The 13,524-nt window shown below is 44.8% G+C and overlaps 1 protein-coding gene across 4 annotated transcripts in view; it reads left to right on the forward strand.

The window, feature by feature from the left end:
* The first annotated feature begins 550 nt into the window (after positions 1-550).
* AGAP1 (ArfGAP with GTPase domain, ankyrin repeat and PH domain 1) overlaps positions 551-13,524 on the forward strand; it is a 452,256-nt gene continuing 439,282 nt past the window's right edge. For 2 of the 4 annotated variants that reach the window (XM_063116057.1, XM_063116058.1), the window contains exon 1: positions 553-1,012. In XM_063116057.1, the coding sequence (XP_062972127.1) occupies positions 832-1,012 (181 nt within the window). In that variant the 5' untranslated portion in view covers positions 553-831. Of the gene's footprint in view, positions 1,013-13,524 lie in introns of all 4 variants that reach the window. The other 2 variants (XM_063116055.1, XM_063116056.1) reach the window with 2 other exon arrangements.

Consider the following 13,524-nt stretch of genomic DNA (forward strand, 5'->3'; position numbering starts at 1 on the left):
CTATTTCTGGCAGATTTGGATGCATCAAAAGGTTCCCTGTGTTGTGGATATCCATAGTCCTGGGAAGACGTCTGCTATCCTGACATCATGCCTTAGGGTGAAGAAGGAAAGCAAACCCTTCCGCAACTGCCATTCAGGCTAATGAAAGACAAAGGAGCTGCCTGCCGCACAACCCGCAGGAACCACAAAACCAGCGTGGACGAGGAAACGGGCCCGGGGCGCGGCCTCCCCTGCCGACGCGTCAGCCTGGGCCCGAGCGGCAGCTGCGATGAGAAGACGCACGGGGGCCACCGACGTCAGAACCGCGGAAAGGACGGCAGGAAATGGTGGCCACGGGAGAGTTCACTGGGAACTCCATTTCCCAGAAAGCGATGGGGTGGGCGGGGCCTTGGCGCCGTGACGCATAAGAGGCGGGGCTGTGGTGGAGCGCAGGCTGGGCCCCCTGCCTTTGGATTGGTTGGCTTGCGGAGGTGGGCGGGGCTGCTGGGGTCCGGCTTGTCGCCGGGGTTCTGCGATTGCGCCGGCCGCGCCACAGGAGCAGCGGCGACCGAGGCTGGGCCGTGTGGTGGTCGTGGGGGGCGTCGTGGCCGTGGACGCCTGCCTGCCTGGCTCTTCCCCATGGGGGTCCCGGGCCTTTGTGCCCAGCCCTTCCCTGCCCGCCTTGACTGGCCGGAGGATGGGCTGACAGCACCGGCGCTTGGGGCGGGCTGGCGAGCGGGCTGAGGGGCTGCCTCCCTTGGCCCGCCTTGCGGGTGGTCGGTGGGCGACTGCCGGTGTGGCTGTGGGTGGGGGCGGCCGCTGGAGCGTCCCCGCCGCCCCCCACCCCCCGCCATGAACTACCAGCATCACCACCCGCAGCAGCAGCATCTGGCCAACTCGGCGGCCATCCGGGCGGAGATCCAGCGCTTCGAGTCGGTGCACCCCAACATCTACTCCATTTACGAGCTGCTGGAGCGGGTGGAGGAGCCGGGGCTGCAGAACCAGCTCCGGGAGCACGTCATCGCCATCGAAGGTAGGTCCCCCCGGGCCCCCTCCCACGGCTCGGCAGGAGGAAGACCCGTGGGTGGGTGGGGGGCTTTCACACCCCCTAAGGCAGTGGGGGGTGGGGTTTTAGCCTGTTCTTCTGCCCCCCCCCCGCCCGGCCCCATTTGGTTGCGGTCCTGTGCACAAGTTGGGAGCCAGACCCGCTCAGTGTAGCAGGATCACTTGGGATCACTTGCTCTCCTGTTCACTTGCCTGTGGGTCCTTTCCTCGTTTTTGTGTTAACGCAGCTACAATAACAACAACATGTAACATTTACATTGGTCTAATGTCTTCAAAGTACTTTAGACATTGTCTTCTAATTCTTAAATCTCTGAAAGGTTTTAGATTGAGGGAGGAGGCTTAGAGAGAAGGGCTTGCCTAAGGCCGCCGGTTGGGAGGCAAGATTAGAACTTGGAACTTCCTGATGAAGTGCTCAACCTCTCAGGCACTTGTGCGACACCTGCAAGGGGATTGGAGGCTCCCTCGTGCCTCCAATAAAAACCCCTTTATTCACTATAACTTTGGTTTTCCTTCTTCGTATTTAATGCCATGGAGGAGTTTTTTGGCGTAAAAATGTCTTGCTCTGTGTCTGCATAATATTGATATGGTAAACTAGATTGGTTCTTAACTGCTATGCAACATTTTTCTGTAATCTTTTGGTTTTTCTGAGAGATCTGTACAATATAATGTGAATAAACGCACAATCAAATGTGGATCTTACCCCCACCCCAAATGTTTTCAGGGGAGGAACTTAGTTAATGAAAAAATAACCCAGTCTCCCCCCACCCCTTAAACTGCTTTTTTAAAAAAAATGTATTACCCCCTTGGAAGTACAGACTTCACGTGTACTGTTTTGATGTTGCATGTCAGACACAAGCTTGCATATTGCTGCCTCCTGAGGGAGGGCGGCTGCTTAGCTGTCTTAATGTGCATCCTGGTTAGAGAGTTTCTAGAGTAACCTTTCCCAACCTGTGTTTTGCATTACAACTTCCAGCATTCCTGGCCAGGGCAGATGGGTGAAGTCATAAATATTTGGTTGGCACCAGATTGAGAGAGGATGTTGTGGAGTCTAGGGAATCTCTGCACTGATGGCTGCTTCTAGTCCTCGTAAGGTTGCAGAGAATAAAATGCTCAACTTGGTAGCCCTGGGGCCCAGCATAGGAGGAGCCCCTATATTTTGATGACTTGGAAGAGGGTGGGTGTGCCAAGGTTTCCAGTAGTCCTTTGGTTGTTTACAATATGAACATGGGCAGAAATGTAAATCTCTTAACATCTCTTAACATATGCTGAGTTTTTAAACTGACCCCAGAATAGTTGTTTTAAATGATATTGCTATTTTTATGCTTTTAAAATTTTGTATATTTGTTTTTAATGATCACTGTTTTTAATTTTTGTAAACCGCCCAAAGAGCTTCGGCTTTGGGGCGGTTTATAAATGTAATAAATAAATAAATTTATGGGTCTTTTTTAGGCAAATAAAAGACAGGGGGAGTTCATTTCTCTTCTCTTCCACCCCCAGTTTTACATTTATCTGTTTCTTCTTCCATCTGTAAGGAAAAAGTGAACAGCTGGTTTGAAGAGTTGCCTGCGTATCAACACTGGAGAAGTTTAATCTTACCCCCTGGCTTTTAGACTCTACTAAACTGAGCAGGTGATAGGTGCTTGCTCTCTCACGGATAAGTGTTTGAACAGTGCTCAGTGGACACATTAGGGTTTTTTAGAGTTTTGTGGGCACTCTCACAAAATGGTTTCCATGGGGATGCTTGCCCATTCATAAAATGGCTGTCGTAGTGGGCATAGTCGGTCACAAAACACTCATTTCCCATTAGGCAAACTGGTGAGGTTAAAAGAAAAGTAATTTACCAAAGACTAAGTACAAGGCAGAGGTTGGGTCTGAGCTCCGAAATACAAAACCATTCATTTGAACTCAAATAAAGGTGTACAAGAGGGCAACCTTTTGCTTTGCAATATACCAGCCTCCCAATTTAAAAACAGTTTATTTAGCTTGAATGTCGGGACAGAAAAAGAGTCTGAAAACTCCCAGCTGCTGGGAATTGTAGGACTTTTTTCTATCTAAACATGAATAGGATTGTACCCTTAATTAAATAAAACCCTTAAAATAAAAACCAGGAGAGACAGGGAGCCTGGTGGGTCCCAAGAAAGGTGTCCATGGGTACATTGATGCCCACAGGCACCACACTGAAGATCCCAGAACTAAATCAAAGATTTTTAGATTAATTAATCTCCTCTCCTCTTGTTTTGTTGACATCTCAATGCCAGAGTTTTAGCAGCAGCATTGTTGAGGGGAAGTTTATATTATGCATGGTATTAGTCTTAATTTGATTGGTATGCAGATTGGATTTAAGTGTTGCTGTGTATTTTAATGATTTTAGCTAGCCTGTCTTAAATTCTCTTTGTTTACTTCTTTCCATATGGATGATCTCTTCCTCTTTTTATTTTACCCTTCTCTCTTTTGGGCATTATCAGATCACATTAGCAAGGGAGTTCCGTTGAGGCTGTTTGCATAGACTTTATTATCCAGGTGTAAAAGAGATTCAACTAGTATCCATAATTGGTCATATCTAGATGTTTCAAAATAGTTTTTGTTGACAATTGTACTGCCTCTTCCTTCATACCAGTCTTCTTTCTAATATCTTTGAGGAATTATGCGTGAGTTTTTGTTTAACAAAGGTATATCCTCTTTCTCCTTCAGTCTGGAGTGCTATAGCGGAATTCTCTCCATCACAGTGCCCATAGATAGGCACAAATGGGTACAATTTTGTGATGTCTGAGTTTTCACAATTGCAAAATCTGTCTCTTGCATATGCCGCTCATGATAAGAGAATATACAGTTGAAATCATTCTTATATGGCAGGGATGGGAAATGTGTGGTCCTGCAGATGTTGTTGAACTCTAGCTCCATCCTTTCTCACCATTTGTTATATTGGCTAGAGCTGATGGGAGTAGCAGTCTAACAACATCTGGAGAGCCACATGTTCCCCACCCTTGTTATATGGTATATGTACCACTTCATCTTCTTGCTTGCTTTCTGATTTGAATTTCTGTTTGTGAATTTGCACAAAGAATGCTTTTTGTGGGTCGTGTGGGTGGGAAGTTATGTCATCATTTTTGGAAGCACATTAGTATTTGTCTTTGGACTGAAGGATTTTTTGTTTTGTTTTAAACTTTTGTAAATTAAGCAATTAGCTAACCTAATAGAGAGACATACATTTTTGTCTCCATGTTGAGCAGCAGTAATAGGCAATGATGCCTTGTATTCAAAGATATTTGGAACTTACTTACAAAAATGGTTAGCATTAGGAACTTATTGGTTGCTACTAATTAGGGGTGTGCACGGACCCCCCCCCCGATCCGCTTCTCTTCCAGATCCGCAATTTGCAGATCGGGCCACTTCGCTCTGCCCCGCCCCGCCTATAGTCCGCTCTGCTCCGCTGCGGAGCTCCGGATCCGGATCGGAGCTCCGCTTCCCCCCCCCCCATAGGCTTGCATTGAAATCCAAAAAAGTCTACAACTTTTTTTCTGTTAAAGTTAGAAACCTCAAGTTTAGCACCATGACACCTCATGGACATATACACATGCATGCCAAGACTCAATCCAATCCAAGCATCCCCTGATTTTGGGGGAATTTATGAAAATTGGACATCCCATTTTCAGACACGGACTGTTCTCCGACGTTTTGACAGATAAAAAAATTGGAAGTGGGCACCCTCACAGATGCCATCTAGGTCCACATTCATGCCAAGTTTCAAGCAAATCCCATCATCCCCTGATTTTTGGCGGGACTTTAACCTCTAACGCACCACCCATAACCCCAAATCACACCCCTTTTGATATCTCCGTCAATTTTCACGTTAGAAACCTCAAACTCGGCACCATGATAGATTATCCATGGATACACATGCATGCCAAGACTCAAGCCAATCCCATCATCCCCTGATTTTTGAGGAATTTATGAAAATCGGACACCCCATTTTCAAACATGAGAATTGCTCTGACATTTTGACAGATAAAATAAATTGAAACAGGCACCATCACAAATACCATCTAGATCCACATTCTTGGCAAGTTTCAAGCAAATCCCATCATCCCCTGATTTTTGGCAGGGCTTTAACCTTTTAACTCACCCCAAATCAAGTCCCATGCTAGAACTACGTCAATTTTCATGTTAGAAACCTCAAGTTCGGCACCATGACACCTCATGGACGTATACACATGCATGCCAAGACTCAAGCCAATCCAAGCCTCCCCTGATTTTGGGGGAATTTTTGAAAATCGGACACCCCAGTATCTCAGGGATTTAAAGCTGCAGACAGCTCAATGGGGCCATTTCAAAGGAAATCCCAACATGCCATGAATTGGGGAGTAGATCTTCTTCCACACTTGAAAAATTGATTTGGAACTTCAAAAAGTCTAAGTGAGCGCAGGAAGGACTTCTCCCCTGAGTCAAAGCAAGACACACACAAACCATCCCTGTGAGGTGGGCAGGGGAGGAGGGAGGGAAGGCAGGCAGGCAGCAGACATTTCTGGGGGCATAAGGAAGTGAGCCAAGGATAGTTTCAAAGCCAGTAATGCAAACCATCCCTGTGAGGTGGGAGCAGCACAGAGAGATGCCTTTTCTTTTGCATCCCATAACTAGGAGGCTAGGAGGATAAGAGTAAAGCTTTGTGACCCTTGCTTCAGAGTTGATTGACTGCACTGTGATCACAGCCATTATTAAACAACAACAAAATAATAATGTTAATAATAGCAGTACTAATTAATATTAATAGCAATAATAACAACAACAACAATAAGGAGTTGAACCACAATGAAAGCCTGCATGACTTCACTGAAGAGGAAAAGCCAGGAGAGCTTGGGCTATGGGGTGTAAATATAAAATGGAATAAATAAATAAATAAACAAAGGAGGGGTGGAATTAAAAGCAGCAGTGTTGCTGAATAAACAACAAGAAGATTTTTTTTAAAAAAGGCTATGTCTGCCTTTTACCAGTAAGAGGAAAGTGGGCGTGCCCAGTGGGAGGGGGAACTGTGCCAATTGTTGACTGGCCCTAAGTAACTGCCAGTGTTGAGAAGCGACTTGCCACTTCAACTCATGACAGGCATTAGCTTCAGTCTGTTCACTGGTTGACCTTTGGAGGGCTCTGATGACCCTCCAGGGCAGGACACAGTGTCTGTGCACTGGGCACGTCCACATGCCCTAGGGGACCTCATTCCCTTGCACTACATCTATTCAGTTGTTCACCAAGGTTAGGGTGGGTAGCAGTGCTGTGTTTCCTATCTGTTATTTATTTGCTTAGTATATGATTTCAGGTTGTGTTTGTGCATTTGGTGGGGCTACTGTTTTAAAAAACACTGGGAAAAGTCCGTTCACAGACTAAGAAAGAGAAGTTTCCCAGTATCCCAAGTCCCATTTTGCCTATCCCCTCCTCCAACTTTGGGATTGTGTGATCATGAATCTGCCTCTCAGCACTTCAAAAAGGTACCTCTCCCGCTTTTTTTACCCAATTTTTTAAAAAAAATTATAGCAAGCGAACCGCACCACGCAGAGTGCTGAGATAGGCTCAAAATGACCCCCACCCATGACTCTCTAAGCACAAGAAATTTCAGAAAGATAGCTTTAAAAACAACACAGTTATCCCCTATTCTTTTCCGCAATGCAATCCTATGGGCGAAATTTTTCAAAATGGCGATCAGAGCGCTCCGCGAAAAGAGAAGCGCTCCGCCTATGGGCGCTTCTCTTCACCTTGCTTCTAAGGGTCCGCGGTCCGCTTCTACTCCGCCTCTGGGCAAGGCGGAGCAGGCCAATTCGCTTCTGATTCTCCGATTCTAATCGGAGCGGAGCACATCCCTACTACTAATGTAGTTTACTGCATTATTCTCTAATGCTGGCTAGCTACACGCTCTTCAGGAAATCTACATTAGAGGGTATAGGATAGTGCTCTTGTTCTATTCATTACTAGTCTATGACCATTTAAACTACTTGGATATGGCACACATCTAATCTAAAGCATTAAATAGTTTTCAGTGATGCAAGCTGTTATACTACTAGCAATTTTTAGAAATTTAAATGTGCTGGACAGCTTAAGGAAGAAGTTTGTGTAAATTATCATTGGCTGAATGAATTTGTTCTTAAGGATGCTTACCCTTTGCCTTGTATTGATGGCATCTGCAATCTTTTCTCAAATATTTATTCAGCTTCTTTATATGGTAGACGTTTCCCAAAAGATGGCAGTATTGGTTCAACTGCCATCCATAACATGGCTGCACACCCAGAATGGCCCCCAGTCACAGAACAAGAAGTGAGCAAATGTATCCATGCTTTAGCGGTGGGCAAAGCACCTGGGAAGGGTATGATCCCACCGGAGGTGTTTAAAAGTAATTCTGAATGGTGGGCACCTTTATTAGCAAAATTATTTTCTCATATCAATTCTACAGGAATCTTCCCTGAAGGATGGAATATGAGCATAATCTTTCTAAGGTATAAGAAAAGAGATCAATCTAAACCTCAGAACTATCAGTCAATCAGTTTATTGGATATTAGCTCCAAGATCTACTGCCGTTTCCTCCTCCAAAAGTTGTTGGACTGGAAAGATGAGTTTAGGAAAGGCCACAATACGGTGGACCAGGTCTTTGTTTTGCACCATTTAATTTATAAATATACTACTGGTACTTCCAAAAGGCTCTTTGCTGCTTTCATTGACGTCTCCTCAGCCTTCGATTCAATTACTAAGAGTTGATTGTGGGACAAGCTCGCAGGGACCAATATTGACAAGAGACTGCTGTTCCTGATTTGGGAACTTTATACAACTATGAGGGTAAGGGTCAGCACAGATGGGAGATTATCGAAAGAAATCTAGACAGCCAAAGGAGTCAAACAAGGCTGCTTGCTAGCACCCCTTCTGTTTAATCTTTGCATTAACAATATTGTAAATGAGTTAAATTGCCCAGAGCACTTCCTTCCCACAGTAGGCAACCACAGAGTTGCAATATTAATCTAGGCAAATGACTTGTACTGCTATCCATGAACAAAATCGGGCTGAAGAGAAGTCTGAACAAACTTTATGATTTTTGGCCAGTGGAACAGCTCAGAATTAACTTAGCTAAATCCAAGGTGTTGGTCTTTGGTAAACGTCACCCCAGATACAATTGGAAGCTAGTTAGAAATAAGATAGATCAGATTTCTTCCTTCATATACCTGGGTGTATACTTTGATGAGACAAGTTCTTGGAAGATTCAGCTCCAGAACATTAAAATAACAGCACAGAAGACAACTCAAGCTATCCGGAAATTCTTCTACTCCAGGGGAGGCAGGTTGGTGGGTCCAGTACTGGAGGTTTTTCTTGCAAAAGTAGTTGCTCAAATCCAATATGGGATTGAGATTTGGGGGGTAAAGCATAAGACTTTGAAGGAGTTGGAGGTTTGTTAAAATAATTTTCTGAGATTATTGCTGGCAGTACCTCAAGGGACCCAAGCTCCCTTCCTCAGAGCAGAGACAGGTGTAGTATCTGTAGAAGCAAGGGCTCAGAAGGCAGACCTTGTGTATTATATGAGGGTCCTGGATATGCCAGAAGACCGCCTCCCCAAGCTTTGCTTGAGGGAACCAAGGAAGAAGGGTGGCTGGGCTAAATCATGCCAAGAGTTGCTAACTTCCAAAAACCTTCTACCAGATATTTTTACCACATCATGAGCCAAAAACAAATTGAGAGGCTGCATATATGGAATAGATAATAGTCAGGATTTAAATCTAATCAAAGCTTCAAACTTTTCTCAACGGTATGGCCAGTTTAAAATGAATCGTGGAAGAGCTCAATACCTACAAACCCTGACTTGCCTCTTTGAGAACCTCATTTACAGAACTACGCTTCCAAACCGTGCCCACAGCGTTCTTGGATTGCAGATATAGACATGTTCCCCAAAACGTACGGTTCTGTATCTGGTATGAGTGAGGTAGAGATATCTCTCACTATTGTTTTTGTTGTTTATTCGTTCAGTCGTTTCCGACTCTTCATGACTTCATGGACCAGCCCACGCCAGAGCTTTCTGTCGGCTGTCGCCACCCCCAGCTCCCCCAAGGTCAAGTCTGTCACCTCCAGAATATCATCCATCCATCTTGCCCTTGGTCGGCCCCTCTTCCTTTTGCCTTCCACTTTCCCTAGCATCAGCCTCTTCTCCAGGGTATCCTGTCTTCTCATTATGTGGCCAAAGTACTTCAGTTTTGCCTTTAATACCATTCCCTCAAGTGAGCAGTCTGGCTTTATTTCCTGGAGTATGGACTGGTTTGATCTTCTCGCAGTCCAAGGCACTCTCAGAATTTTCCTCCAACACCACAGTTCAAAAGCATCTATCTTCCTTCGCTCAGCTTTCCTTATGGTCCAGCTCTCGCAGCCATAGGTTACTACGGAGAATACCATTGCTTTAACTATGCGGACCTTTGTTGTCAGTGTGGTGTCTCTGCTTTTAACTATTTTATCAAGATTTGTCATTGCTCTCCTCCCAAGAAGTAAACGTCTTCTGATTTCCTGGCTGCAGTCTGCGTCTGTAGTAATCTTTGCGCCCAGAAATACAAAGTCTGTCACTGCCTCCACGTTTTCTCCCTCTATTTGCCAGTTATCAATCAAGCTGGTTGCCATAATCTTGGTTTTTTTGAGGTTTAACTGCAACCCAGATTTTGCACTTTCTTCTTTCACCTTTGTCATAAGGCTCCTCAGCTCCTCCTCGCTTTCAGCCATGAATGTGGTGTCATCTGCATATCTGAGATTGTTAATGTTTCTTCCTGCGATTTTAACTCCAGCCTTGGATTCGTCAAGCCCAGCACATCGCATGATGTTTTCTGCATACAAGTTGAATAGGTAAGGTGAGAGTATACAACCCTGCCGTACTCCTTTCCCAATCTTAAACCAGTCCGTTGTTCCGTGGTCTGTTCTTACCATTGCTACTTGTTCGTTATACAGATTCCTCAGGAGGCAGACAAGATGACTTGGTATCCCCATACCACCAAGAACTTGCCACAGTTTGTTATGATCCACACAGTCAAAGGCTTTAGAATAGACAATAAAACAGAAATAGATGTTTTTCTGGAACTCCCTGGCTTTCTCCATTATCCAGCGGATATTGGCAATTTGGTCTCTAGTTCCTCTGCCTTTTCTAAACCCAGCTTGTACATCTGGCAATTCTCGCTCCATGAATTGCTGGAGTCTACCTTGCAGGATCTTGAGCATTACCTTGCTGGCATGTGAAATAAGTGCTACTGTCCGATAGTTGGAACATTCTTTAGTGTTTCCTTTTTTGGTATGGGGATATAAGTTTATTTTTTCCAGTCTGATGGCCATTGTATTGTCACCTATATAAAAACCCCAGGGAGAGATTCCTGGGCCAGGTTTTGGCATCCTTACAGGGGGAAAGTTCCTATGTGAAAATCTGCTGGTTGTTGTCAGATTGCGACCCTTCTGTTACTCACAAAACAGCTTTGTTTGCTAAAGCTGCCAAACATATTTATTATTATTATTATTATTATTATTATTATTATTATTATTATTATTATTTATATAGCACCATCAATGTACATGGTGCTGTACAGAGTAAAACAGTAAATAGCAAGGCCCTACCGCATAGGCTTACAATCTAATAGAATCATAATAAAACAATAAGGAGGGGAAGAGAATGCCAACAGGCACAGGGTAGGGTAAAACTAATAGTATAAAGTCCGTACAACATCAAGTTTTAAAAGCTTTAGGAAAAAGGAAAGTTTTTAGTTGAGCTTTAAAAGCTGCGATTGAACTTGTAGTTCTCAAATGTTCTGGAAGAGCGTTCCAGGCGTAAGGGGCAGCAGAAGAAAATGGACAAAGCCGAGCAAGGGAAGTAGAGGCCCTTGGGCAGGCGAGAAACATGGCATCAGAGGAGCGAAGAGCACGAGCGGGGCAATAGTGTGAGATGAGAGAGGAGAGAGAGGAAGGAGCTAGACCTGAATGCTATTGCAGTGGACTGTGCAGGTGATTCACTAATTTGATTTCTGTTATTGTATGGTCTATCAAGCTGTTCTCTTTGTAATGGCTATTAGTCAAATACAATAAAATGATCTGATCTGGTAGGTGTTTCCCTTATTCCAGGGTGGGATACGGGTTTGGGGTGGCTATTCCCCCCCCCCCACTGCCCATTGTCCAAATGATGCTCCTGATGCCATGTGTTCACTCCGTTTGGGCTTTCCTTGGCCAGGAACTGATCAATGACTAGAGAAAAGCGGAAGTTTTTTTGCCAGACTTCACATGGAACTCCAGGGGAAGGGGCTTTGCCCAAGGCCTTGTGGTCAGATGGGCCGGCCTGGCAGGTCAAATTGACCTGTGGCCGGAGGTTCCCCATCTCTGCCTTATTCCTTCAATTATTTACAGTTAAGACCTTCTGAGACACAAGCAAGGAGATCACTTTGGAATGGTAGTAGTACAACCATATGCTCAATTTGAAATTGTATTTCAAATTGAGAGTATGAGAGTTTGGCTTAGTAGAGAGCTCCATTGATTAATTAAATCTAGTAATAATTATGTGAATTTGCTTATTATTTAAATTGCTCTGCAGATTGATCTACAAGCAATTTAAATAATGCTTGTATTTAGGCTCACTTATAACATGCTCCTAACTATAGCTGCAACCCTATACACACTTACCTGAGAGCAAGTCCCATTGAACGCAATAGGACTTGCTTCTGAATACAGGATTGCATTCTATTTGAAATTGGTGGAACTTCATTGTAATTATGCACAGTGTTGTAGTGTTAATCCTATTTAATTCAGTAAAACTAAATTTGCTTAAATCAGATCTGAATTGTGGATCATTCTCTTGGGTGTCTTTGGAAAACCTGGATTTTATTTCTTTCAGAAAGCTAACTATATTTCCCCCTGCTGGTAAAGTACTTGTCTTGCTTGTAGGAGAATGTAAGTATTCTTCTATACAACAAGTGGGACCTGCAACAAAATATTGCAGTGTATCTCCACACAATAACCAACATGCTCTTTTGCATGGCTCCAGACAACTTGGAGCAGGAGCCTTGCAGTACTGCTCAGGCCCCTTGGGAGCAGGAGTGGGGAAAGACTAAAGGGGGGGGAGAACCCCACAAATGCTCCTGCCTTCTCCTGCTTTACTAGAAGTCTGCCTGGAAGTTTTATGGTTCTGCAGTGGAGTGCAGAGTCTGCAACTCTGGAGAATTGGAAAGGTGAAACTGTCCTTCGTATAGTGGGTCTGGGTGGGTGGGTGGGTGAACTTCATGGTGTGTTTCCCCCTCCCCTCCCATAGATGCTTCCTCTGAGCTGTCAGGGCCTTGGCCAGGTCAATCTCCTCTCCCACCTTTCATGTTCTCCACCACCCAACCCCTACACCCAACCCCTATGTGACAACCTAACATTCCATATCTGAACAGCTCTCAAACATATACTTAATTGATAGACTCAGTCTGCCTGACTTATTATTTGTTTATTTACTGCATTTGTATCCCACCTTTTTCCCCTCCAAGAAACCCAAGGCAGCGTACGTAGTCCCCCTCTCTTCATTTTATCTTCACAACAGCAACCTTGTGAAGTAGGTTGCGCTGAGAGTTTGTGACTGGCCCAAAGTCACCCAGTGGGTTCCCATGGCTGAGTGGGGCTAGAACCTGGATCTCCTGCATCCCAGTCCAGTATGTTAGCCACTACACCATGCTTTTATTCATTTATTTATTTATTGTATTTTTATACTGCCCAAAAGCCAAAGCTCTCTCGGCAGTTCACACATCTCTTGTCTCTGTAGGCTCAACTGCCTCAAACATTCTGTAAATTCACAGATCTCTGTCGGGCCACGGCCAGACTTTCTCCATATCCTCTCCCCATTGCTTCCCTCTGTGCCTACGGAAAATCTGCTCAGGAGGGTTTTCCAGCCAGATTTTGATCATGTGTGGGGGAATTATCCCCCTCCTTGTTTCACTGATGTAATGGCTTCAATTGGTGGATTGACAACTTTGGATACAACCCTATAGAAGTACAAAGGATAAGTATCTTCTTAGCATGCAAGCAGCGGAGTGTATGGCACAGGTACAATTCTGAGTTCAGAGGAGGGCAACCAGGATGATCAGGGGTCTGGAAACAAAGCCCTATGAAGAGAGACTGAAAGAACTGGGCATGTTTAGCCTGGAGAAGAGAAGATTGAGGGGAGACATGATAGCACTCTTCAAATACTTAAAAGGTTGTCACACAGAGGAGGGCCAGGATCTCTTCTCGATCCTCCCAGAGTGCAAGAGACGGAATAATGGGCTCAAGTTAAAGGAAGCCAGATTCCAGCTGGACATCAGGAAAAACTTCCTGACTGTTAGAGCAGTACGACAATGGAACCAGTTACCTAGGGAGGTTGTGGGCTCTCCCACACTAGAGGCCTTCAAGAGGCAGCTGGACAAGCATCTGTCAGGGATGCTTTAGGGTGGATTCCTGCATTGAGCAGGGGGTTGGACTTGATGGCCTTGTAGG

The sequence above is a fragment of the Elgaria multicarinata genome, chromosome 2, assembly GCF_023053635.1.
Source record: "Elgaria multicarinata webbii isolate HBS135686 ecotype San Diego chromosome 2, rElgMul1.1.pri, whole genome shotgun sequence".
NCBI lineage: Eukaryota > Metazoa > Chordata > Lepidosauria > Squamata > Anguidae > Elgaria > Elgaria multicarinata.